Source organism: Patagioenas fasciata, chromosome 14 (genome assembly GCF_037038585.1).
Source record: "Patagioenas fasciata isolate bPatFas1 chromosome 14, bPatFas1.hap1, whole genome shotgun sequence".
NCBI lineage: Eukaryota > Metazoa > Chordata > Aves > Columbiformes > Columbidae > Patagioenas > Patagioenas fasciata.
The window spans coordinates 2,983,852-3,011,371 of NC_092533.1; the positions used below are offsets into that span (position 1 = coordinate 2,983,852).

General features: G+C 45.4%; 1 protein-coding gene and 1 long non-coding RNA gene across 7 annotated transcripts in view; both read left to right on the top strand.

Moving 5' to 3' along the window:
- The window catches only part of LOC139829100 (uncharacterized), a 246,006-nt gene extending 226,778 nt beyond the window's left edge, over positions 1 to 19,228 (top strand). For all 3 annotated transcript variants that reach the window (XR_011741359.1, XR_011741357.1, XR_011741358.1), the window contains one exon: positions 18,027 to 19,228. This is a non-coding gene — a long non-coding RNA (uncharacterized lncRNA). The remainder of the gene's footprint in view (positions 1 to 18,026) is intronic.
- Positions 19,229 to 22,830: 3,602 nt separating this feature from the next.
- CPEB4 (cytoplasmic polyadenylation element binding protein 4) overlaps positions 22,831 to 27,520 on the top strand; it is a 42,736-nt gene continuing 38,046 nt past the window's right edge. Inside the window, exons 1-2 of one of the 4 annotated variants that reach the window (XM_071814630.1) lie at positions 22,831 to 23,629; positions 23,803 to 25,804. In XM_071814630.1, coding sequence (XP_071670731.1) covers positions 24,683 to 25,804 — 1,122 coding nt within the window. In that variant the 5' untranslated portion in view covers positions 22,831 to 23,629; positions 23,803 to 24,682. Of the gene's footprint in view, positions 25,805 to 27,520 lie in introns of all 4 variants that reach the window. The other 3 variants (XM_065849303.2, XM_071814629.1, XM_071814631.1) reach the window with 3 other exon arrangements.

Here is a 27,520-nt window from a genome sequence, read left to right on the forward strand (position 1 = left end):
TCTCTGCCGAGGGTCCCTCTGGTCCTGCCTCATGATCTGCTCTAACAGCGTAACCACGCGGGCACACGGGGCTCCTGCCATCTGTCCCAAACTCCCCTGATAAAGAATTGATTGCAAAGGCTTTGCAAAGCAGCCTTGTGCCTCTGGTAGCTTCTCACCCCGGCACTCATCTCTGACAAGGGTCTTCTCCCCATCCCTCCCAGGAAATGGCTGGTGACAGCACTCGGTCTTCTCTAAGCCTTCCGCACACTTTTGGTGAAGTAGGTCGGTGTCTTCATGCTTCGCTCCCCACCAACAGCCAGGTCAGGTCTCCACTTCTGTATCGCTAGAATGCTTTCTGCACCAACCTTTGCAGCCTCTGAGAGATCAGGAGTCACTCAGTGCTGGCTGGTGCCATCGCTTCGGGTTCAAAACGATACTCGGTCTCTCGAGCTCTCCGAGATGCACATATTTCTGTCTCAAAATGTAAAAATACAGCGAAGCATCTCTCACTGCGCCATCTGCCCTGGGCTCCCAACTCTTTGGGATATCCCAAAGAAATCATTGTCTTCCCAATGCTATTTACCTTGTCTGCTAGGCTGTAGAAAGCTTAGATCCCTTCTCTGTTCTGCCCAGACCTCCATCATGTTCCCTAGAACCTCTCTAGTGCTGGTGGGTACCTTGAAGGCTGCTCCTCCCCTTCCCCATCCTTCCTCGAAATCCTCCTCGGCCCAGAAGGCCGCCGAAAACCTCCGCCGTGGTTTGGCAGCCAACGCGCTGTCCCGATCACCAGCCTTGTTTCCCTCTGTCTTTGCAGGGAGCAGGGTGAGGTTTGCCTGCAGCCCTCCTGTCCTTCTGGCAATAACAGAACATTTAAATAATTAATTATCTTAAAACCTATTTTGGTTTAATTTTGAAAAAAACAGGGAAACGTCCAGACCGTTTTGCTTGACATTTCAAACGTGGCATTGCTTTTAAATCCTTGTTTTGATTCAGGCTGGCTCTTCATTTAAAAATGTTCTGGAATTTGGTTATTACGACGTCCAGTGGGAAACGTTTTTGTCCAGTGCCGAGTTGCCTCCTTTTTAACTTCTAAAAATCTCTGACAAACTCACTTATCCATGTTTACAGAACTGTCAGCAAACTGAAAGCTCCTCTGCTCTCATGCTCCCTTGCTGTCTGTCTGTCTGTACCCGCTTGTTCCGCTCATTCATACCTCACCGCATTTTTGTTGGGAAGTGCTGATGCACCACTCGGCGCAACAGAGCCTCTTTCATTACTGAGGCCCTTTGGGCACGGGTGTATTACAATCATAATATTAAATGGTTTGATCCACTTCCCTCTGAAGTCAGTAGATGCCCAGCATAGTGTCTCTTTCTCTTTTGAGTCACACAATAAAAGATCTCAGAAATCCTCCCTTTACAGTGGCTTTTCTGCACCTGTGCTACCCAGTGCTTCTCCATGATCCTCTGAGGGTCTCTTCCAACAGAAATTAGTCTAGTCTAGTCTAGTCTAGTCTAGTCTAGTCTAGTCTAGTCTAGTCTATTCAGCTCATGAGCTGCTGCCAGAGCTGAATGCTGAGCGGGAAAAGGCCGAGTACCAGCCCGTCAGATGGAAATGGTTTCCGATAATTCTCCGGAGGGTGTTTTCTGGGAGCGTGCAGTTGTTCGCACAGTGGTACGCTCATTTCAACCTGAATCTGGAATAGGACATTACCGTACCAAATCTTGCTACTGGCTCCTCTGCGCCAATGGGAACTTGTGTTTTAGCACTTATTTAAGGGTGCGTTTAGCATGCGAGAGCACTGAAGTCCAGTGAAAAAGGAAACTACAGGTTTTACTAGGATCAGGGCAGCAGAGATGATCCCTTTCCATCACAAGCCAGCGTGTTCCCCAAGCTCAGCATTGCTGTGACCGGGTGAAGTGTCTGAGCCCAAGATGGGAGAACTGTGCTGTGCCTTCAGCTCAGGATGTTTCTCACAGCAACAGAAGTGTTTTCTCTCTCTCCCCATCTCTCTGCATTTCTCCTTCAGCACCGACCGACCCAACCACCAGCCTTTCCGAGCAGGTTTATGCAAGAGCACAAGGGACGCATTTATTTGCCTGCAGAGTAACAAATCTGACACTTAACCAGGCTTCTATTTCTTTCATTGCCTGAGGAAAGCTGCAAACCTTAAATAGCTTTTCTGGTCTTGTTCTTTACATTCTAGAGGGGATTTTTTACAAATCACTGAGCATTTTGCTTTGGTGGGCCTGTTAGTTCATGTTACAGTATGACCGGCTATTGCTTTTATGGCAAAGGATCAATAACATTTTCCACTGTGAACGTGCCCCCCCCTTTTTCTTCCCACCCCCCCAGCCTTTCTGGCTCTGTGGACTTCGGCTGCAAGGCAAGTGGTTCCCATCACTTTGGGAAGCAGCATCTTCTCCCACATTGAACATTATTTTAGCTTGGGCTCTTCAGCACAGCCTGAGATGTGTAGGTGCACAAACCCCCAAATTAGATTAATCTAAATCCCAAAGCAGCTTAGAAAAATCTCTGTCCAGGTCCCTTTTATCACTAAAGGACTAGAAAGCAGAATAAGCTGGTGATAACTTCAGATGCCTGATTTAGTGTCTAGAATATTTTAGTTCCTTGTTTTTTAACGTATTTTGGTGGAGTGGATGGATGCCTTAGTAACAACCGTGTTAAGCACTCAGTCTGCCAAGACAGCTGACAACAGGTCTCCGACCTACGCTGGTGTGTGGACAACAGTGTGAGAATTTGGTGGCACTGAATTTGATGTGACAGCCTGTGTCTGAAGAAAGCAACACGGGGTAGGGGGAGCAGGCGAAGTGTTATCACCTGGTTCTCTTTCGCATTTACAGATCAGTAGGAGCCGCGTCAGAAGCTGTCACTGCCCCTCTTCTGCGGGACACAGACACGAGTGGGTCAGACCCACCCAAGCGGGTTGGACAGAGAAGTGCAAAGCAGCAGGAGATGTTCCAGGCAAGGACTAAGGCATAAAAGCTTATTAGACAGGTAGGGCCAGACGCAGGTGAGGGAGAGCATTGCTTTCCCTGGCAGGAGGCTCTTGACAGCTGTGGGAGCTGGGAACCGGCAGAGCAGGTAGAGCCGTGCGGGAGCCCAGGGCTGCAGCGGTGGCAGCTCGGCAGGGCTGTGCCAGCCCCTGCTGCCGGCACGTCTGTGTTTCCCTGCCCAAAACTCCCTACCCAACCCCTCCATCCTCACCCCACGCCTTCCACCTTCTCGCCCGCAAGCGCTGCGTGCGAAGGGCACGGACGTGAGGGCGTCATCAGTGGGAGGCTGTGGAGCAACAGGCTGAACAGTCGGAGTGGCTTTGAACAGGTAATACCGGCGGCGGCGCGGCAGAAAGAAGAAGTTTGCTACGGGCGAGTCACAAGGCAATTTGTGTTCGGGTTAGTTTTCTCAGTGTGGGAATGGAAAGGCTAAAATGGAACATGCGGCAGAAGAAGTGACAAGCCTTCGACATAATGTTGAGTCAAAGACTGAGTCAGGGAGGAAGCCAAGGCTCAGACTGGTAGTAGTAATTTCTGCAAAAGAAAATGTGAGCAGGGAAGGTTTGGAGGAAGAAGATTGAGTTCATAGTTGGTGTTGTCCTGTGCCATGACTGTGTGTTACCCAGCACGGTGAGCCCTGCTCTGTCTCAGGGTAGGAGGTTCATGTTGTTGTCAAGATGGATAAAACCCACCGCTGTCCTAACATGGAGCCCAAGGCTCAAAAGAGAGAGAGAGGCAAACCCAGAATCTCGTCACTGAGCATCCCCAAACACAGTGACACACAAAGAGCTTTCCAAGCGGCTCAGAAAGTTATTCCCAGAGGTGATATTCCCCAGGGGACTGTCACACACTCGCTGAATTCACTTCTTGCTGGAGATAAGTGAGAAAAGCTGAGTTGTTTCAGTGAGGATCTGCAGTTTTTCACCCAAATCAACAAAACCAACAACAGGACCTGAATCAGGACTGCCCTGTTTTGAAAGATGGACCCTGGGAACAGGAACAGGTACATCAACAAACTGGAAATCATTACAGTGCAAGCTTGCGTGGGTATGGTTTAACGAAGGCATTCAGGTCAGTCTCCACCCAGGAGGGTTCCAAGCACACTCTGTACTGGGAAGGGAAAAGTCTGAGCCAACTATGTAATCATTCTCCACCTTATCATTGCCCCAACATGACTAATGAGCTGGGGACAGACTGGAGGGAATGAGAAACATGGAAGCAGCAGCAAAAACAAAGTAGGTGTTTGCAACACCTCTTGTTCTGAACAAGTGCACTCGAACCGGGCCACAATCTGTCCTGCAAAGCAGAGGAAATGGCTCTAGATTAGGTGTTAGGGGGTATTTGAAAGTGGAGGCCTTATTTTATATTTCAACTTCGATTCGATCTTGTCTCAAGACTTCAAATTCTTGTAGCAGACCCTAGAAGTCAAAACGCGATTAATTTTACAACCAGAGGTGCTGGCTATGTACATCGTGTGTTGGCTATGTACATCGTGTGTTTACTACGTACACACGGCCCCGTTGCTTATTGCAAGAGCAGGTGTGAACGAGGCAGATGTGCGTGTTCAATCTGCAGGGCAGGGCCGTGCTGTGTCTGCCAGGCACCGGTGCTCCTCATCTTTCTTTTCAAGTGGTAGATCCCACAGGTCAGGGGTGAAGATCCTCCTATCCAGTTATTTATAAATTGCTCATTAACAAGAGCTGCGAGTGAGGGAGAACTTGGCTGTATTGTCAGTGACCAGAGCAAGGAGGAAAAAAAAAGCCCTCGCTTTCAGGAACACTAAATTAACTGCAAAATAAATAAATAAAATGAAGAGCGCTCTCTCATTATTGTGCTGCAGGCATCATTTATTAGATGCTGTTGTACTGTGGAGTCCTTATCTCTCCCTCCAGATAGCGTAAATCAGAACTCCTGTTGCTGACACCCCAAGAGTGTTCTCGTCTGTCAGAGATTTTCGCTGCCCTTTTCTTGTATGTTTTCCCGGAGAGTGATTTTTACTTGAACCCTCGGCGCGCTCATCACTCACGGCTCACACACTCAGGAACTGCAGGGCCGAGGAGGGATGCTCCAAGGGCTTTTGTTGCTGTTGATGAACGTTTCTTGCTGTCCTTAGTGGGAGGATCTCTGTCAGAGGCAGATGCTTTAGCCACGCTAAATACATAAATACATGGTGCTTTACACAGTGGAAGAGTTGGGGCTCCAGCTGGTTTCTCCCTCTCTTCCTGATGCAGCTGCACTAACCAGGCTTCACCCCCCACCCTTCGCTGTGGCTTTCCATATTATTCTTTTAATGGGCTTAATGATTTTTCCGCTTCTGCAACGCGAATCAAATATACAAATAACTCTTGAAAGTACTTGGAAAAAGCTGTGATTTTATTTAACTCCAGTGACTTCTCCCACTGGGAAGTGGTGATGTCTCAGCCACAGGCAGGAGCGGCAGATCCCATGCGGAGGGTTGATCCATCTCAGCAGGCAGCAGATTTGGCGATTCATTGCTGCTTTAACCTTGTTTAAACACACTTTCCACTTGTTCTGATGACTTACGGTGGTGATGCGACCAAAACGATCTACTTTTAATTAGTTAGTGGCTCTCATGCTAGAGTAGGACTCTAGAAATAAATGATCTTTTCTGCCCAGTAGATCCCTCTCTGATAGTAAGTCCCTTAATTATAGAGCATGGACTTCATGATTTTTGGTAATATCGTTTAAATGCTTGCGTGAGGACACACTTTTATGACTTTCTCATCCTTCTTCCCTTGTGTCTCTGTTGTCTGTGGGTCTCTTGGCCTTATTAAGCTCCATGTCTTGCTCTGAAGTCACTCCGGTGCTCTTCCCTCCCTCAGCAATCACTCTTAAGTCATTCATAACTTATCTGTGAAAACTGGCAACAAAGGAATAGTTGAGTTTCGAGGACAAAAAAATGATAGTGGTTTGTCTTCAATAAGACTGTATGTTAACTATTTGGGTGAAAACCCCTAGGTTTTGTTTGCAGCAAAGACACGGTTTTAGTTTGATTCTTCTTTCCAGCAAAGGTTCTGCGTAAACCAAATTGCTGCATCTATTTTTATCCACTTTTAATGTCTGTGAAACAGAGATGTCCTCAGGTTCCACTGTCCAACCAGAACAACAGAAAGGAACTTTACAAAGTCCTCAAACAAAATAAGTGTAACATGTTGACAAACAATCTGAGTTGTGGTGTAGGCATTTTAAACTGTAAATTGATTGTATGTTCAAGTTGGTGATCAAGGACTATGAAAAATCAAATGGTGCCTAGGTCTGTTACAGGTGTTGTGACAGCTAAATGAAATACCCGAGTGCTAAAAAGGAGGTTTGTTTGTGTACACTGTATATACATGTATATATATACATATCAATTTAAATTTGAGTAGAAGTGTATATTTTATGTGTGCCATGTAGATTCTGGGCTGAGCTATTCCGCTCCAACCTCAGTGCAAATGAACAGTGTCAAAAAATCTGCTTTTCATTCTCGAATCTTTGAGAAACAGATTCAAACAGTTGTTTTGTGCCCAGAAAAGAATAGTCTCAGGAAAGAGAGGGTCACCCAATCCAATTCCCTTTTATGGTATTTCAAACCAGCTGTATTTAGCTTTCAGAGTTTCTTAAAAATCCAAACAGAGCACCCATCGTTTTAGGAGAAGTTCAGAAAGCAGCTCTGAAGCCGCCCAGCAACAGCTGCCCGATGATCTCTGCAGGCTGGTGTTCTTGTTCTAAGCATGGGCAGAGCAATCTGTCCCCAACCCCAATGCCCAGCGTCGGGGCCCATTTCTGGTGCTCAGCGGGGCTCGACTGTTGCATCGTGTTTTGCAGGGAGAGCAGAGTTTGGCTTGAAAATCTACAGAACCTTGGCTGAACTTCAGCCCCCAGCTTACAGTAGTAGTTGACTATGGGACAAGCCACACACACCTTGGGAATGCTGCCAGGATTAAGTCAAGGCTGCACAAGGAGGAATAAGCCGGTGGGTTTTTACTGGCCTGATAGATCAAATGTACCACTTTTGCTGTCCTGAAGAACCATTTATTATGACGCCCAACCATAACAGCAGAAAGATAGCTGATTATTTTGGGTGCTAGCAGATGACCTGGGGACACCTGAATTGCTTTGCTACAGATTTTTGGGGTGGACTGTGACCACGTCGATTGGGTCAAGGTACTAAAAGATGTTTGAATACTGTTGATACCAAGATAAAACAGATTCTCAGTTCTTGTTTAGCTGCCTACCTCAGTCTGCCTCCACTCCTACTTGTCAAATGTGCCCTGCTCCATTTCCTTGCATGTTTTTTCAGACGATGCCAGGGATAAAAGATCGTGAGGCACCTGCTCCAGTGGTGAGCATCAATTTAGAAGACGCGTGTACTTTTCCTGATAGGTCTAAATTGATCACAAACCCACAGGTTAAATTGGGCTGGCTTATAGCAGGTTGGGATGTAGCATAGAATGTGTGTGTGCTTTTTCTTTTAAAATTATGCTTTTAATGCTATAAGTTTTATTTTCAGAATGCAGATTAATTACACGCAGTGCAATTGGCCTGAGTGTGGTGAGAACGTGAAAAACATCTCAGAGGCATGCTTATGGAATAGAGGATATACAGACAAAAATCCTGGGACACCAACCTCAGGGATGGTGCAAACACCCTGCAAGAGAGGACCTGCCTTTCCTACATAAAATTGCGTTGACGCTGAAGCTCAGCAAAGGTATTTGTAAACCTGTCAGCATGGTCTGGCTTGTATGATTACACACCAGTCAGTGTGTCCCGCTGTCACCTCATTAAACACTGGCATTTACTGACAGCTCCCGATTTCCATATGTAGTTGAATTAGCTATATTGTGCAGCTGGAAACATGGATAAATGTGGAAGAATGATTCAGATGCAAGGAGTCAGCAGAGTCAGCTGCCTGTAACATAACCTGGAAACACAATATGGCTTAGAAATGGGCTTGTGTGGCCTGAAGGATATAGATAGAATCTTTTATCTCTGTCAGATATAGGCCAGAGCAGCAAAGTTCAGATCTAGTTTTGGATCACTGAACTAGTTCAATATTATCCAGCAGGAACTTGACCTCAGCAGATATCCCGTCTGGTTTGGGGGGTTTTGGAGATCTGCTTCTCTTGCACACTTGGAGCCACATTAGACCCAGTTCCACCAGTGTAAAGTGCAGAACTGGGTCTAGACCTACTGTCCACAGAACTGGGGGACACAAACCGGAAAACCACAGAGAACATCTTCTGCCTTTTTACTAGGTGGAGTTTAGACTGCAGTAATGGAAGGCTCAGTTCTGTTACTGAAAAAATTAAATTAGTTATTGTATTTATTCTTATTACCGGTGGCTTTTAGGGTACCGATATGTTGTGGGTACTACACAAACACAGGAAGAAATGTTCTGTAGAAACCAGACAGGAGAGAGGGGTTAGAATGAGCTGAAAGGTCCTCCAAGATGAGAGGATGCCGAGGGATGCAGGAGGGGTGGTTCGTGTAGGGGAGCAATGAATGAGACTATGATGGGGGATGCTTGAAATCCCAAACTCTAGGACTCCAAGTGCTGGACATTCCATGTTTCTGATGTTTGGTTTTGTTTTGTTGTTTTGTTTTGTTTTCCCTGCTCCTCTCCCTTTTCATGGCACAGCTTCCATTTGTTTTTCAGAATTTCAACTGTAAACTTCAAATTCTCCTCTTCATCCTGCCTTTTTCTGATTGTCATCCAGGAGATTCTGTGCTTCTCTGAGGGCTCACATGCCCTGGCTTAAACCGGAACTGCCTTGAGGATGATTTTATATTTAGTAGCTCCTTATGAGCTGCTCTCATTTGAAGCAGCCCAGACCGCTTGACACAATATCTGCTGTGGAAATCTCTCTCTTGCCTCTTCCTTTCACAGTGTAATGATAAGGCTGAGCTGGAGAAGGAGCCAGGGCCTTACCCCAAGTGCGCCTGGGTGGCAGAGCCTATGGGACACAGTTTGTATCTCCTTTTTACCATCAGAGTAACCCGCAAGATCTGTGGTGGGGGATGAAATTCTGTCCCACAAAATCTGTTGCCAGGAGAGCACAGCTATCAGCTTCTAGCATTCAGAATATATAAAAGGCCTAAGAAAGTGCAACCTCCAGTATTCTCCTCTCATATGTTTGTGGGTTTTTTGTTCGGTTGGTTTGTTTGTTTGTTCTTTCCTGCATTTATTACAAGTTGGCCCCTTCTTACTGTGGTATATTGATTCGGAGCGCTTAAGAGAAAGTTGTCATCTGTGGGAGTGATCCCAATGCAAAATCACTGGGACTCTCCCATCCTTCGGGTGTCAGCTTTTGAACAGGGAGCTTTCAGGAATGCGCTTCTCAGTTTTTATACAAAACTCCCAGCTTTAGCATCCAGGTGCTCTGATACAACCGTCGCTCCCCATGCCAAGTCCTTGTGACACTGGTGGGGTGAAGCTCTAACCTGTGACCGTCCTCTTTCCAATGGAAAAGTCAGTAGTGAGGAAGGTTTGTGGGCTCTGGTCTCGTAGCAGACAGACGGGTCCCTTTACAAACGGTCCCTATTTCAAGCCTACGATGCTTTTAAGGATGACAGCGTGTGGGTGGGAAGCGGTGTATCAGATGGAGCGCTGCCGCAGCTCTCGGCCTCGTGTGCCTGCAGAATAAAGAAAAGGCACAATATTGTCTCCGTGGAGAGCAGCCTTTCCTGGAACACCTGACTGAAGCAGTGATGTGGTAACGCAGACTCTGGTCTCTCTAGATTGTGTTCCTGGAAAAGCCGTTCAATTATTGATAAGGGTCGCACTGACATCACTGAAAGACAACGAGGCTCTTGCTTGCCTTTAATAATTTCTTACTCAGCAGATCTTTCGCTTACAGCTCAGCAGAATCGGCGTTGCAGGCACATCAGCCGAAATACAATATGCATGCTGGAGAGACAGACAGGCGGCTCCCCAGCTTTTTCATTTGCAAACGGGAAGGGGATATAGAGCCAGCAGCCCCGGTCGATTCTGCTCCGCAGAACGCTGCCGTGGTGGAGCTGCCACCACCGCCTTTTCTTTCCTGCTGATAACGTTTGGTCCTTGTTCATTGTTCAGAGCTGCTCTTGAGTTCCTCCTCCCCCACTTATCACATATGCTGGAAAGGAGGACTTCCCAATAAAGGTAAAGAGAAGGGACTGATAGTAATGTTCCAGATCTAACTCAATTTAACAAGCACTACTCAAGCTAGTAAAGCTGCTGCTGTTTTGTTCAAAGAACAGTGCTGACGGCTTATACAGGGAGGAGCATTAACTCCATCTGTTCCTTGTGCGAGATTTAGTATTCCAAGAGAACTTTTTTAGTTAGAGAGAAAGCTTTAAGCCTAAATGTCCCTGGGAGACATGGGACTGTCTTGGGCTTGTTTTACAGAATCAGCGCTGAGTTGGAAGCAGGTGAGGTTTTGGAGGACCCACATGAGATCCTGACACTCTTAAACCTGAACCCATAGCCATTTTAGACCAGAAGCTGAACTGCCATCTAAAATAAATGCATACGAAGGGTCCCTTTTTTAGCCTGTTTTATTGTTCATAGACATTTCTGAGTCTCCAGGTGGTGACTGCCATTCGCCTAACTAATAGGACCACTAGCTGCTTGTGAACCAAGGAGCTAATGATTGAGACTCATTAGAAAATGGTGGAGGGAGACTCTCCTATCAGCAGATCTGAATGTCAGGCAGGGCTTCCCATCGGTCTGAAGATGTGCGACATTTAACTTCCCAGCAATCCCACACCGGGCTGCAAAATCCAAACCAGGACTCGTGTCCCGCCTGGGGAAGGCTCCGGCTGGTCCTGGAGTTTCCCATCAGTGTTTCCATTTTGTCTGAGGTCCCTGCAGCCTCAGGAGCTGTCAAACCACCTGCTTTTCCACTTCCATGCGGTTTAAACAGCAAGAGGAACGTGTGTGTTTAAGGAACCTGTTTACCGTGCAAAGGTAAACAGTCAGGTTCCATTTTCACAATTGCTCCTGTGTTAGAGGTGGATGCAAACACTGAGTTGCCAGCGCTACTGCGTCACAGATGCAAACAATTTTCATCAGGGCGAAAGCCCGGATGATACCACCATGGCAACCAATTTTAAATAGAAACAATAGTCCAACTCCTTCACCGAAATAAAGGCACAGGACCCGAGGATCTGGTTCCATATTTGTGCAACAGACAATACAAATTTTGAGCATTCATATTTTCTGTGTTTTTATTGCTTATTTCCTCAGAGCATCTCAACATGCTGTTTGCAATTTACATGCAGTAAATCCTAAAGCAATGAAGCCATCTCTGTGTGGCTGGCAGCAGTCAGAAACCAGCATGGCGGGTAAAGGAAGCTCTTGCCAACTTCTTTATCTTTCCACTTACAGAATCTTGATGTCCTCAGCAGAGCCGGCCAGTTTTCCCTCTCAAAATCTCCAGCAGATAAACAGCAAATCATTAACACAGGAAAGATGAAGTGCTGAATCATGCCTCCCACGCTTTAGAACTTGTGTTCCACTGAGTCTAATTATTTTGCACTTGCTACATAAATCTTTGAGCAGCCTCTTCCAAGAATATTCATGGTGAGGGCTGAAAAGGAGAAGGTTCAGACGAACAGTCTAACGTGGGGACGTAGTTCTGGTCAAGCTCGCTGGAAACCGATGTTAACTTATCTCATAGGAATGGGATTTTATTTGGCCCCAAACAACCTCAAGCTAACTTGAAATTGCCATGAGAACAGCACAGTCAATGTGCAGCTGACTGAGCATATAGAAACTGCAAACAGATGTTGAACATATTTTTAAGCATTTTAACCAGTGTCTTTTGTGTATCTGAAACGAGGTGAAAATATGTTAAAATCCCACTGGATCGCTGTCTCCCTCGTTGCAGCCTCAGCAGACTCAGTGGGTGCAGAAATAGGAAGCTACTTTTTGAACCTGCTTGGGTATTTGGGGTGGGGAGTTGCTATCAAAAAAGCAAAAATTACTAACCTGCGGCAAATTCAGGAAGGGCATGTGTCAGACTCTTCATTCTGAGCAGGAACTTCAGCGCTCTGGTGTTGTTTTCCCCTGTGCCATTCTTATCTGACAGGTAGTATCAGTTACCAGAAACTATGCGGGTTTATTCTGTACTTTGTATTCAAATACAAATGGAGCCGAATACTTGTCATAGTCCTTTGGGCAGGGCTCCTTACTGCTGCAGAGTTTAATATTGAGATTGGCAACACTCAGTTAGCTGATGTAATCCATTCCATTACAGATATTTACAGCATGCCATATTACAATACAAAGGCAGAGGCTGAGAGACTAGAATGATGTGACAAGCAAAAAAAAAAGCCAACCCATTCAAAGGCGAGGCTGACACTGCAGGGGTCTCTTCCCCTCACTGTACATTCCCCAAAATTCGGAGCATACGTGATGCAAAATTCAGATCAGGCATAAAGCAAAGGGCAACTGCGCTGATGGCAAACAAAGCCGCTGTTACACACACCGCATCCGACTGTAGATGTGTCGTTATCTTTGGCCAGTGACTCATGATCACCAGCATGGATTGTCCAAAGTCACTCCTTGGTTTCCCCATTCTTTGGCCAAGCATCACAAGCCCTGGCTTATTGTAAGGCAGGGGGAAGGAGCAGCACAGAGGAGTGTTTGTTCCTCGTTCTAGCGGCCTCTTTGTGCTCCTGCAGTAGCCCAGGAGCTCATACAGTGATCCGTGAGTTATAACAAGTCGGAAAACTATGTGCAGCTTATTTATGCTGTCAAACTCCTCGAGATTTCCTTCTTGAGTTCCTTGCTTACCTCTAAGCCTCCGTCAATAAGCAAGACTCGTCAAGCAGCTCTTTTAGATTGGAGGCTGGAAGCCGAGTGACTCCCTATCCATTTAAGAGCCCATTTTTTCCCTACAGCTCTCCCGGAGAATCCTCGGTGTCTTGTGCAGAATCAGCACTTTCATTAGCACTAATGGAGCCTCTTCTTGCGGAAGGCATTGGAGAGGATTCACGCGTAACTGGGGAATGTCTGTTACAGGAGATACACACCCCACACTGCCTGGTGCTTGTGATTTGAAGCGATAAAAAAGTACAGATAATGTGGTATGAATGCAGTGCTGTGTTTCTGAGACAAGTGGGCCCAACCCAAGCGCTTGTTTCCCCGAATTTCTTAAAGTTCAAGGGAGGCTGGAGCCAAAGTCCTTACTGAACAGTCCGATTTTGTGGTTAGTTTTATTTGTCGTGGAAGTGGCAAAATCTGCTTTATGAGACAAATGTTATTTGCCATACCATCGAATCAGTTTCTTGCCTTTTGCACTGGCTTCTCGGTGCTGTTGGTAAAAATAATAATGTATCGTGTAATAATATATCATGTAAAGTGATTTCAGCTGTGCTTTTTCCCTTCCTGGCCTCTGCAATGCTTGCCTTTTAAACATTTTTATACACTTATTGATTACCTGATGTACTGTTCTGTTTTCTAGGAAGTAAGAACATAGCACTCTTTGAAATGTTTTAATTTCATCAAGTAAATACTGCACATTTTGCCAGGAATCTTAATCACATAATACATGGACTTGATTCTACTTTTACGCAGGTCTTGTATAACTTCCTTCACTTGAGTGAAATTACTCCTGATCAGCATTGAAAATCAGGTCCAGAATATGGGGGGGAGAGTGAGTTAATGCCATTTTTTCTGACACTGAGTGCTTTAAAAGCACTCTGGAACTGTAACCCATTACTGCTGCTCAGTAAGTGCCCTCTGAGAGGATTGGGAAGGATTGAAGTGTTTTTAACCAGTAAGTGACTTCAGGTCTTTCACAAAACATTAGAGACGTAGCTACTTCCAGCTCCTGGCTATCTGGTGATGATGTGTAGTTGGTGAGCTGGTGGTCTCAGCCGCTGGTGGACAAGTGTCCCTATCACAACTGCTGCTGTCGAGTTACCGTCTGTGCTGGAGAATGGAAAGAGCTGGATGCTTCTCTTCCCAGGCTTTGCAAAGTCTTCCCGTCAACCAGGGAGGAAAGTGTTCCATAGAAATGCTTTACAAAAGTGTATTATTTGCCTCGTCCCGAACTGTCATGCTCCAGCGCCTAAATATGAAGGTTGATGTTCTCTAACAACCCCGCCAGACTCCCACACTGTACACGACTGCTACAAGTCCCAAAATAGGGCTGGATTTTCACAGTGATAATTGAGAGCCATAATGTTCCAGCTGAGTGGCTCTGTAGGTGGGAGCAACAGCAGAGACAGTAGTACCAACAGAGTGGAGGCTTTTTATCAGGATGCTAGCTGGTTTTATTATATTATATATGCTAGAATCCTATCAATGTATGGCCTTTCCTTAGTGGGTGTTTCCTGTAAAAGGTTGTGGACCCATCTTTTGCCAGTGTGAGAAGAACCCAAGGGAAGCTACGAAGAACACTGTCCTTCTGACCACCCTAAGCCCTGGTGCGGGAAAAGGTTCCTATTCAGGACTGTGCTTAAGCTTTATGGGCATTTTTAAATGGTGCTGGCTTCAGCGAACTGATGACTAAAGTTCTTTCAAAAGAACTGACAAAGTTACTTAGTGCTACCACTACTGAAGAAAACCTTAAACCACCAGCAGCTGCTCATTAGCCCCGTTCTGATGTAAATATCAGAATATTTAAATGCAAGTTAAATAACGAGAAGCTAAACAGAGCTACATTTGCAGTGACTGTAAGCAATAATTGTTGTTCTTTTGGGACTCTATGGCCAGAAAGATTGAATCAAAGGACACATATGGGTCACATTCTTATCTGGTACATGGCCACCTCAATCAAATAACGCCAGAGCTGCATTGCAGCAATTGCTGTTGAGATCAGAATCTGCATGTAGATATTCTGTATCTGAACTTCTAAAAGTGCTGTTCTATTTCAAGTCAAAGAGAAAAGAGAGAACAAATAACAGAATTTATCGCTGCAGATTATTTTTATGCCTCTGTGCTCCACTTAAGAGAATAATCTGTAAATGACTTATTATCAAGAAAAGTTATTTGTTTGCGCTAATCAAGCCTTAAACTCGGAGGCATAATATGGAACTAATTATTTTTAACTAACTAATCAACATGTTTCATTCATAAGTTGGGATTTATCAATATAGCACATGAAAGGAGAGAACATATTATTATTTCAATTTAGATAATATGCAAAAAGCACTGTGTTTGTAATGACCTGCTTTCACTGAATATAATCAAGCTCCAAAGCTCTATTACAGGCTGGAAATAGCAGCAGCTTACTTTAATGAGATTTCTGGCTCTGGGCCCCAGCTGTTCTACGCAAGGCTCTCCCTTTGCTCTATGACCTACCAATATGTGCTGTCACCAGTAATGAGACAGGACCTATTTCCTAACATGGGGAAAAATTGGAAAGCATGAGTTCATTCTGCTCTGTCGATGCAAACACACCCTCTTTCCCTGCAAGGAGGGGAACGCTGCAAATGGAACGTCCCCCCCTCCCTTGCCAGTGGAAATATAACATAAAACCCCCAAGGTAGAGAACTCCAAGGTAAGACTGAAACTCTCTTCTTCACTTGTCCCCTTAGCCCATAGAAAACCAAAATTCATTAGGCACACACACAATATATCTCTCCCCTGTGAAGTAGCCCAGCAGAGGACTTGACATTATCTGCAAGGCATGGGGCAGGGGGAACAGTAGCAGTTGAAGGCTCTGAATTTTATGGATTTTGTGGAATTACACTCATCTCGGAGCCGTATTGGGAACGTGCCAGGAGCCAAAGAGCTGCACTTAATTTGCCTAAAATGGAGCAGATTACTGCTGCTCTCCTAGTTAATAACGGAGATACAGCCTGGAGAGGACAGATCCCATCCGGCAGCTCCAAGGGGAGCTGAGCAGCCCAGCGCCGCGGGGCAGGACACCGAGCACCGACGGGGACCCCAGGGAGGGGACAAAGGACCGGCCTCCCTTTGGTCACTCTGAATTGGACTTTTAATATTGTTCTCTTTGCTTTCGCATTATTAGAATGGCAGAAATCCTGTTCTTGAAAGTGTTTGATGAGCTAACATTTAGGGATTTTAATGCTATTTTTATCCAGAAGCTGTCACCTGGATTCATTAACACTTTGCACATGAAATCTGGTTTTTTTAGGACAAGAAGCCAGGTTTGTTGTTTTTTTTTCTTCCCTGAATAGCATCATTAAGTATTTCAGGAATCTAAAATCCACAAACTATTTCTGTGCCCTGAATACAAACCTCTTCGGAAAAAGCCACTGAACGTTTTAGTCAGAAAACGGGAAGGTGTGTGCTTAATGCACTTTGAAATTAAATGACTTGGTGCTTTTCAATTCGTCTTTTTGCCCTTTCCAAATACCCAAAGGCACTAGCCCACTTTGTAAATGAATAGGCTGTGAAATCTTATTCTGAGAAATGAAGGTGTCACCAAGTTGCAGTAAAAATTATACTTAGCACCAGTGCACTTAGTAAGCCCTGGCTAATTGGCCCTTGTAACAACCCTGATGCATTCCTGCTGTATGAGAAGGAATTAGCTAACAAGTTATTTTATTTTAGAAGGGGGCGAGGGGAATAAAGACAAAAAAAAACCCCACAAACCAAACCCAACCCAATAGAAACAAAACCAAAATGAAAAGAGAGAGAGTGAGAAGTGAAGTCTTGATACCAGGCACCAGAGAAGCATCTCCCTCCTGCTTCCACATGGATACAATGCTGTGATGCAGTTGTCATCAAAAATTAGGCACTTTTGGCATCTCGGCACAGAAACACACGAGGCTCTGTGCAAAAGCCTGCAGTGGGCAAATACCCCTTATGCTTCTTTCCTTCTACAAGTTCAGAAATGAAACTATAAAATTAGCTTTCACATTTGCATTTTAAAGCTCCGTATCTGCATGGAATTCTTTGCCCAGCTTGAGGGAATGGTATCCTTAAATGAAAAAAGGATTTCCAAAGGCCACACTGCCAGATTTTGGAGTACAGTGGTAAGAACACCACTGCTGTTGCAACGCTACCTATTTCCTCTTCTACATTATTTATGTGTTTATTGTATTTTACATGAGCCATGGAAGCTGGAGGCATTTTTGCAGTGTCAGGTCATTCTAAAGTACATTCCATACAAAGAGTAGGGCTGGAAAATACAGTTGTGTGTAATATTGTTCATTAATATTACATAATTACTGCACACAAAATAGTTCTCTGGGCAGTGATAAGGATTTTTTTCATCAAGACTAAAGACTCCAAGGCAATGTATTCCATTAAGGGGTTGCTTAACGTATGAAAGCATATCAATATAGGGTACCTTCACCCAGTTGCAGAAGAACGACAAAGCCAGCTTAGCCAAATGAAGCCATTAGCATGTATAATGTGTTTTACACCAGAGTTAAATGGTTTACTGGGTTTATAAAACCATACTTTGATATTGCAATGACCAAGCTGAGATATGATCTAGCAAACAGCAGTTGGAGCTGCATCAGCAGAAAACGAACTGCTGGATTTTCTCTGCAGTCTAGAGAACGGTTTCTGCAGGCTTTGAAAATTATTCTGAAATAAAACTTTTCTCTCTGTGTAGGCTACTATTAGGTACTGACAGCTTGCCTGGGCTTTTTAGCTTGGTCTTCCTGGGGTGATTGTTTCAGATAAAGTGTTGATGCAGCTTTTCAGGCCTGTTGGTTGCCTTTATCACCACTGAATGTGAACGAGTCCTACATCTTATGTGATACATTAAAGTAATGTGGAGGAAGATGTGACTAATAATCCCATAAATGATCCCTTTGAATTTTAGCATAGCCCAGTGCACTCTTCTTAGAGTCCTTGTGCTGGAAGTATCGTGTTAATTTTGACTTTTAATTTGATGTACAAAATCGTCTTAATATGCTGTAGACTGTTGTATGGACAAGATACAACAACTATTATTATAAAACTGGAGATGTGGACATCCTGATAGGGCATTTGACATTCAAGAAAACATCAGGCCTTGCTACAGTTTTCGATACACAAGATCCAGTTGATAATTCTGCTCCTATAAAAGAGATTCTTACACTCTTTCTGCTATTCTTTTTTTTTTTTTTAAGGCAGAAGATGACTTTAACTACATGGCAATGAGACTTGAATTCTCGGTTTCCCCACCAAGAGTGTTAAATGGATGCATCAGCCCGATGTTGCTGTAACCGGCGACGTGTGCAGCGTTCACATTTGAAGTTTGTGTGTTGAGTCACCAAGGGTTCACCTTTCTTCCAGATGCCACTGTGACAGCTGCAATCAGCAGATGCACGAGAGATGACAGTCCTTTGATTTTTAAAAAACCGGCTTGCTGGCAAGGCATTTTCCATAAGGACTTCCTTCTAGGCTCTGTAAGTCATTTCATTTCTTAGCTCAATAGGACCCTGATTTGATAACACTTGGGGTGTATCACAAAACGCGCATCTGCTCTCTTGGATTCTTCCAGGATGATCTGGAGAGGCTCCTTCTTGGGGCTTCCATTTCTTTTGGGTTTTGTTTATCTGTGAGCTAATTCTGTTAAATTATCATTAACGATTCCATGTCTTTTGGGTCATACAACCTTACCAAGGCTACATGGTTCACCTGACAAAATTGTTCTGTTTTGCCCTAAAGATTTTCCCCTTTGCTGTGTTTCGTTGGGTGTGTAACACCGAAAGGTTGAATGGGTGCTACACCAAACCGTAGATCTCCAGATGGTTTCTGACTGAGTACAAGTGAGCAAACAGATCTTTCTACACCAGTTCAGACACCCTCAATTCTTCCTGTGACCTGAGTCATGGCCACGCGCTTATTGGGTAACACGTTATGGTGAGACCATTGGAATAAAAGCAGCTGAGAATCTGACCCTGAGAGGAGAGCAATATGTTCCCAGGTGTGATTTAGTCTTACAGTGAAGAGGTTGTCAAGGGGTTTGCAATCCTGGAGATTGATGCTGGGGTAGCCTGCTTAGTGCACATCACCACCAGCAATCAACAGCTAAAGCCGCTGAACGACATCAGCCGGAGCGGCCAGAGGAACCCTGTGGGGGACTACAGGGGGTCCGTGGATTCCCTGACGGAGGGCATGGGAACAGAAATTAGCCTTGAAGATATGAAGGCCTACCCATGAGAAAGATGGGAGTAAAGGAGTATCTGGAGATGTTAAGGATGTACCCGTGAGAGAGAAGGGAGTAGAAGAGTAACATTGATGATAGCAAAATTAGCCAATGAGATGTTACTGCTGTAACTTGTGACCAATAGTGAAGAGACACATGAATTGCTAAAACTGTATAAAAATGCACTTGTGACAATAAATGGCATCTACTACTTTCATCCTGGAAGCACTTGGTCTATGTCGTTTGTTCGTCTCAACCATGACAGAACCCACTCCTGTAAGTTGGCCAGAAGCGGTGAATTGCTTCCAAAAATTAATCCATTAAGTGCTGATAGTGATTAGTGGAAGGTACCATACCACTAAAAGCGCGTCAAGTGTAATTGAGTCTGAAACCCCTTTCAGGTGGAGGGTGTTAGATACATCACAACCGAGCTGCACGTACCTACTTGGTGGATGTGGTGGCAAAACCGGGCACTGAATCTCAGTCAGCAAATGGCACCAAGAAAACTCTCCCCCTTCCTTCCCATCAAAAATGTCCTTGGATATTTATTGTTGAGGTAAGGGAATATCTTAGATTAAATGTCTAAATTAGTTAGATTCACATTACCTAGATGCCCACGGTTTTTTGTTTTGTTTTTTAATTATTTTGATCTTATGTTTCAAGTTTCACCCAAAAGTTAGGTCGTGGTATAAGCTACAGGAAAATGAGTGTGTCATTTGCTACACGATAAAGGGTTGATTTGACCATGCAAATATATGAGCTTATGGCTTGAGTGATTTAAAAAATCTTCCCTATACCGTTAGCTATAGGTTGAAATGGAGCAATAAGAAAGTTTTTAGGAATGCTTGTCGCTATTTTAACATGTCTGTAATGAAAAGCAATAACAATATTGTCATCACTCCACGGAAACCAGATAGGTTTTGCTTTGTTAGACAGCTGGGAAAGGAAGATTCTCTCCTGGTAAATGAAATCATATTGCTGTTAGAATATTTGACAATTTTTGAAGCTAATCAGGTAGTGGATTTGATAATCAGTTTCTTCAAAACTTAGATGACAATTCAAAAACAATCCTGTTGGTTTTCCTGCATTCCAAATAAAGCTCAGACGCATTATTCGAGACTCTTTACGTCATCCAGTCATCAAAGTGGCAACTTCCTCGCAGGTTGTTAAATGCCCTTATTTATAGACAATGCTCCCTTTCTTCCGTGATTTATTCTTTGCAACTCAACATAGTGACTGCAATCCCTGTATATTGTTCAGGCATTTTTTCTTCAAAGAGGCTGAATAAAATGACATAAATCCTGCTGGGCAGCTGATACCATCAAAATGTCAGCCGTCAAAAACCTCCCATGGTTTCAGCAAACCATGTTTGTCAAGCAAAGCGATTAAAGTCAGGTTTTGGAAGTTCTGCTCATATCACTCTGGTTGATCTGTGTCTACCCTAATGCACTGCAAGGGTGCGCCTGAAATTAAATTAAGGCCATCTACCCAGGCTTTCCCAAACTATTCATGTAATAGCAATCTGCTGCTGGAGCCAGGTTCATAGCTTCTCGAGAGAAGTGCTTGTTAACCCTGAATCTGATGATGACGGCGACGATAATAACAGTGGGACCAGAAAAATACAGAGGAAAATAACAATATCAGATGGGCTCACGTAGGTTCCAAACAGTAAACAAAAGTGGAAATTAAAATCCAGTAATTACACGTTCACAAACAAGAATGTTTGCACCATAAGTAAACAAGTCTATTTTCACACATGGAAACAAGGCATATACAATTGCAAAGAAAAAAGTTTATTTAATAAAAACGTTGAGAAATACTGGGTTTGGTAAAAATATCTGTATCTTCCAAACTTACAATCAGGTGACTGAGCAGGTTGGAAAGAGTCTTGGAGTGAACACTCCACTACTAAATGAAAATCATTCAGGAAACGTTTCTGCATGTTTCTTTTTCCGTTCGATTCTTCTGCTGCTGCATTTACATATAGCTATTTTAATTTCATTGGGTTTTGTTGTTTAATTTTGAACTATGTTTTCTTTACATGCGTTAATTTGTAGATGCGCAAAAAGGGCACCCATCCCAAAAACGAACTGTTTTACAAAACTGATCGGTAGTAGACAAAAGTTTTGAGGTTTGCCCTTTAATACTCCGCATTCCTGTGTAAGAATAAATTTTAAAGCGCACGTCAGTTTTGGACCCATAGTTGTGCCCATAGACCACGTAACAGTATACACAAAAAAGCAAATCAGATGTGTGCAATGTGTGGTGCCAGCCATCTGGTAACCACGGTAGAACTAACACTGGGATTGTACTTTGTATGCTTGGCAGCTGGGGACAAGCAAGCCCATTGCTTTTACACAGATTTCCTATGTGTGATGAAGTAATAATCGCTAACAGAGCTATATAAAACACATGCTGGATTAACACTTTGTGTTGTACAACTTGCTGTAACATGCGTTCACTTTCCGTCTAGAACTTCCTAAAGTCTGTTAGAAACGAGGGCCGTTGTATTAGTTGCCGGGACAGGATTTCTTGCTGGGGCGATCCATGAGCTTGAGGCAGTTTTGCAGCGGGCTGAGGGGAAGGTGTGCTGGTCCGGGATGCACGGCACGAGCCACAAGAAAGCTCAAGACATCGGAGGAATGTGATGAAGATTCTCTCATCCCACCACCAGCTCTGAGAGCTGCACTTCAGTGCGAACGCGTCTCTGCAATCCCCCTCCCCGTAAACATCTCTACTTGTAGCGCTCAAAATGTTGTAGTGGCCTCATTGCTGGCTGTCACAGGCCAAACCTCCTGTCCCTTCATTGACAAATGCAGCTGAAAATCAGCAAAATGTCCCTTCGGTCCCTGTGGTGGGTGGCGATTCCCCTGGGACCGGGTGGGCCCTGCCCTGAGTCCACTTTACTGCCCATTTCTTTGCTTCTGTTTGTACCTTCCACTAATTAGTTGTTTTTTAGCCTTTTAAAAAAACCAACATAACACAAGTTATTTGGGAAAGCCTTTAAAATACCTAGGCGAGATGGAGTTTCAAAAGACTTTCAGAATGAGTGTCTTGGAAAACTCCCTACGTTTTTTCACACATTTTTAATGTGACGCTCTGTCACAGTATCCCATTTCCACATTTCATAAGCAAGCAGCAGACAAATATTGTGTTATTTTCTCCACAGAAGTTGCCCTCTGAGCGCTTTGTTGCATTATCCTGTTGATTTTCTGTTACACGAGCGAAATGGCTTCACCATGGTGGCCCAGGCCAGCGCAGTTTTAGGGAGAGGATGATTTTTTAGAGGCCTCAGCCCTTGGATGCCAAAGGGTGTTGCAAACAGGCAGCGTTTCGGGTAGGATTTGATTGTCAGATATTAGCCACGATATTACAGCAGGGAACGACTGTCAACGGCCACCGCCTTGGGTGCCCCACCCATCCCGGCCTGTCAGGGCCCAGCCCAGCGCTGCGGAGGACGACCTGCCCTCAACAAAGATGGCCGCTCGCGGCGGGAACTGCGCTCCCCAGCCCAAGATGGTCGCCCCGCCGGCATCCGCCTAACCTTTTGCCCTTACTTAGGATGGCTACCAAGCCCGCGGGTGGCGCGCCCACAAAAAAAGTGGCCGCCCCAGCCGAGGTGTTTCCTGCCCCTACCAAAAATGGCGGGCGCGGAGCGGCAGCGGGCGGGGAGCCGGGCCCGGGGGGCGGGGCGGGGGCGCGCCCGCCGCCGAACCGGAAGTGCCGCGCTGCCTCCTCCAGCTGGTTGTCATTTCGTGCGGCAGCTCGGTCCTGAGGAGACGGGGCTCGGCAGCGGCCGGGTGGGGAGGAGGGAGGCACCGGCTGCGGCACCGAGGCAGGAAGCGGCGGCTGCTGGGGGGGTGGGGGGGAGGGGAAGAAGACAGAAAAAAAAAAACAAAAAAAAACAAAAAAAAGAAGAGGCAAAACAAGGCAGCGGCGAAGGCTTCGCGCGGAGGACCCGTCGCGGCTACCGAAGCGCCTTCCGACTCCCCAGAGCCGGTGTCGCTCTCGCTCGTCCTCCCCCCCTCGCCTTCTGTCGCTCTCGCCCGTGGAGCCTCCCCCCTCCTCCCGGCACAGCGTCCCCCCCGGCGAGCCTCCGGTGCCCGGCCGGTGTACATGAGGGGGACGGCAGCCCGGCTGGAGCCCAGAAGACGCGCAGCAGGGGAAGGACTGTGCCGAGGAGCCGCCGCCGGACCCCGCGCCCCGGTTAGTCCCGCCGGGCCCCCCCTCCGCTGCGCCAGGCGGCCGAGACCCCGTCCCGTCACCCCCGGGCGATTCGGGAGAACCGGTTAAACACCTTCCATGGGGGAGAGAGGAGCCCGGCCCCCCGCCGCCTGCACCTTCCCCTCCCTGCCGGAGCCTGCGCCTCTCCTGAGGTAAAACAAACCCCTCCTGCCTTCCCCGACTCTTGCGAGGGAGGGGGGGACACCGCGGGGGGCACCCCAGAGACACCCGGGGCCTGGCGAGCCCGGCCCGGCCCTGCCCCGCTGGACAACGCGTCCCCGCGGAGGAAAAAACACCCCCGGACGGATCCACCGGCCGTTCAGCCCCGGGGGAACCCACGGATCGCGGTGGAAGGAGGTGAGAGCCCCGCACCGCAAACCGCCCTCCCGGCAGCAGCAAGAGCAAGGAAAAAAAACAACCTCCTTCCCCTTCCTCCTGCACAACTCGCCGTCCCCTCCCTTCCCTTTTCCCGAACGCTGTGGGGTTTTTTGTTTTTTTTTTGTTTCTGAGATGAAAATCTTCCTCTTCAGACAGCCGGGACTCGTATGAAGGGACACGCGAATATTGGATCGTAAATAAGAAGCGAGTCTGGCGAGCTCAGAAACCCAGCCCAAAAGGAGCAGCATCAAGAATCCACCCTTCTGCACAACTCACTCCCCACCCAGCACACATAGAATACTAATTTCCTGAGATAAGATCTTACCCCTTTAAACAACCACACACGCGCATACACACACACGCAGTGTATATTATTACTAAATATAATAGGTTAAAACTAATAGAACGGGAAAAAGCTTCTTCTGTAACTCACCCCCTGCTTTTCACCTGAGTGCTGAGATACGTTTTTCCCTTACCCACAGCAAAGACTCTTTTTGAACAGGACACAAATATATATTAGATTATAGAGATGTATTAAATTATTCCAGATTTAAATCTATTTTTTGCTGCCAAGGGGTTGGGGAACCAGACATCATTGTATATTTTTTTTTTGCTTCCCTCTTAACTCATTTATGGGCGAGTCAAGGCTGCTGAGGAGGAAAAAAACAGGATAGTTAGAGTCTCTTTATCCTTATTCCTCAGAAGCTTTTTCTCTCGTTGCAGTGCATTTCCTTTAGAAAAAGGAAACCTCTTATTTTGTGAACCAAAGATTTATTTTTCCCTTCCTCCTGGCCAAAGGAAGGAAACGGACACGAATTGACACATTTAAATAGTTGAAGAGATCTGTTTTTTGCAAAAAAAAAAAAAAGCCCAAACATCTTTATCCAAATCTGAAATAAATATTGTGGAGGGAGAAACTGGAATATCTAGCTAAAACCAGGATACTTACAAATCTCACCTCAGAAGAGGACGAGATAAACACTAAACATCAACTTGTTCTTACAGGGAGGATTCAAACCCTAAGTATAATAAATGGGGGATTACGGGTTTGGAGTGTTAGTGCAAAACAACACTGGAAATAAGTCAGCTTTTCCAGTCAGATTTCATCCCCATCTGCAGCCTCCACACCATCATCAAAATGCAGCCCCCAGCCCTGCTGCTTTTATAAATAATAACACAGCTGCCAATGGCAGTACTGCTGGGTCAGCTTGGCTCTTTCCTGCTCCAGCTGCCCATAATATTCAGGATGAGATTCTGGGGTCAGAAAAATCTAAAACTCAGCAACAGGAAAAGCAAGAGTCCCTAGAAAAACAGCAGCTTTCCCCTGGCCAAAGTCAGGAAGCAGGCATGCTCTCTGAACCCGAGAAAACTAAAACTGAAGAAAATCAGGGCGATAGTTCTTCAGAGAACGGCAATGGAAAAGAGAAAATACGAATCGAATCGCCGGTGTTGACAGGATTTGATTATCAAGAGGCTTCGGGGCTGGGTACTTCGACACAGCCCTTGACATCCACTGCATCTTCTCTGACTGGTTTTAGTAACTGGTCTGCAGCTATAGCTCCTTCTTCTTCTACAATAATCAATGAAGATGCAAGTTTTTTTCACCAGGGAGGGGTCCCTGCTGCCTCGGCTAATAATGGTGCTCTGCTGTTTCAGAATTTCCCACATCACGTCAGCCCTGGCTTTGGTGGTAGCTTTTCCCCCCAGATCGGACCCCTTTCTCAGCACCACCCTCATCACCCCCATTTTCAGCATCACCACAATCAGCATCAGCAACAGAGGAGGTCTCCTGCAAGTCCTCACCCGCCTCCCTTCGCACATAGAAATGCTGCTTTTAATCAATTGCCTCATTTGGCTAATAATCTTAACAAGCCACCTTCTCCGTGGAGCAGCTACCAAAGTCCATCGCCGACCCCCTCTTCGTGGAGCCCCGGTGGTGGTGGATACGGTGGGTGGGGGGGGTCCCAAGGCCGCGACCACCGCAGGGGACTGAACGGAGGGATCACGCCCCTCAACTCCATCTCGCCCTTAAAGAAGAATTTTGCAAGCAATCATATCCAGCTGCAGAAATACGCTCGACCCAGCTCAGCCTTCGCTCCAAAATCCTGGATGGAAGACAGCCTGAATAGAGCTGACAACATTTTTCCTTTTCAGGTGAGCATGTGCTGTTATATCCATAAGAAAAATAACATGTAAGTGCATTAAAATGCCCTAGGAAGGGGGGGAGGCTTGAACAGTACCATCTGATTGTATGACTTCTGTGCTTGCAACTAAAAAAAATATATGTCTAGCTTAAAATGCTACAGCGTGAACTGTCTTCTGAGCTATTAATTCTTTTTAATAGTGCTTGTCATATGTTGCCCACCAGATATCCATATTACCCAATTCCCTTCAGCTTAATACTTACACACATTGAGAAACAGCGGATGAACAAATTTAGTTACAAGTAGCAAGTGTATCTACTAAGAGGAGTAAGGAAAAAAGTGCTGCCTGATCTGAGGCCTTCTAAATGATTTGAGGATGCACCACATCTGAGCAAAAAGTATTAAGTGATGGTATTTTGTTTTACAGTATCATATGGACTCCTAATGCAACATAAATTCTGTAGTATTTTTTGCGAAGTTTTTTTTACATGATGGTAATGAACACAATTTGCTTTCCTCAGTAATGGCAGCACGTTTTGGTTACGGGCCATTAAATCATCACCAAAAATAGATCTGGACAAGGTTCAGCTGGTGGTCTCCTGTATTTTAATACGGTCTCATCCTGGCAGGTCTGGCCGTTCAACCTCTCCTCCTAGGCCGGCTTTTTATGAATTTAAAAATAACTGTATAATGCTAAACCTAATTCGCAGTAAAAATTAAAACACAAGTACTCTTCATCTGACCACCAGCTAAACCCAGCGCCTTTTGTCAACTCCTTTAGGCTGAATCCAGAAACCCAAAGTGCTTTTACATGGAGTGGGTTGTTTTTCAAGATCCTCAAATGAGGGCAAAAGCAAAGATTTCCAAATGATTGCAGCATTTCTAGCCACGCTGTAAGAACCAGGGTGACCTACTTAATAGTAATTTCAAAGATTTGTAGATAAAAAAAGTGCGATATGTCTCATGTTATAAACCCTAGAGAAATGTAAATATATTTAATAATGGCTTTGTGGATTCAGATGCAGGAACGGTTTGTTTTTTGGTAAATTGTGCAGTGTGGGTGGATTTGCAGGGCCTGTCCAGCCTCTGCAGCCCCTGACAGCTGAGTCGCTGCTGCCAAGAACTTCCCTTTCGAGACCTTTTTTCTACTGCAGAGCTCTGAGCTGGTCCAATAACCAGGTAGAGCCCTTGTAAATTTAGAATGCATAGTAATAATGGATTTTAATGTCAGAATTTGTAATTAATATAATGAACCTGTGTCCAGCATACCAAATTTAGGCACTGGAAACATTAGAAAAAGGGACGCAGCTGCAGTCGGGCTTTTTTCAGCCTCGCTGCAGTGAGACTTGGCTCCCAGTTCAATTCATCCTGTACCCTGACACGCAGCTGATGTTCGGAGTGACAGAATGAGATCAAGTGTGTCCTTGCTGCCGTGTGCACGGCCCAAATATACACACAGTGACAGGAACGGGCTCGGTTTGACATCAAGGGAATTTCAGGAAATTGGCAAAGTCGACCTTGACTTCTGGGTTATGTTCCAAACATAAAATATCAGAGACGCGTATTTTGATAGTGGTAAAGAAATAATTATTGTGTAGCGTGTTGGTATCTGTTTACATAAACACCAAGGTGAAGCTGTACATGTCAAGACCGAGTCTGACACTTCCTGATGCCAAGGGAAGGAAAGTGTTGGAGTGAAGTGCTTTCCAGTCTGGTGCTGTCACTT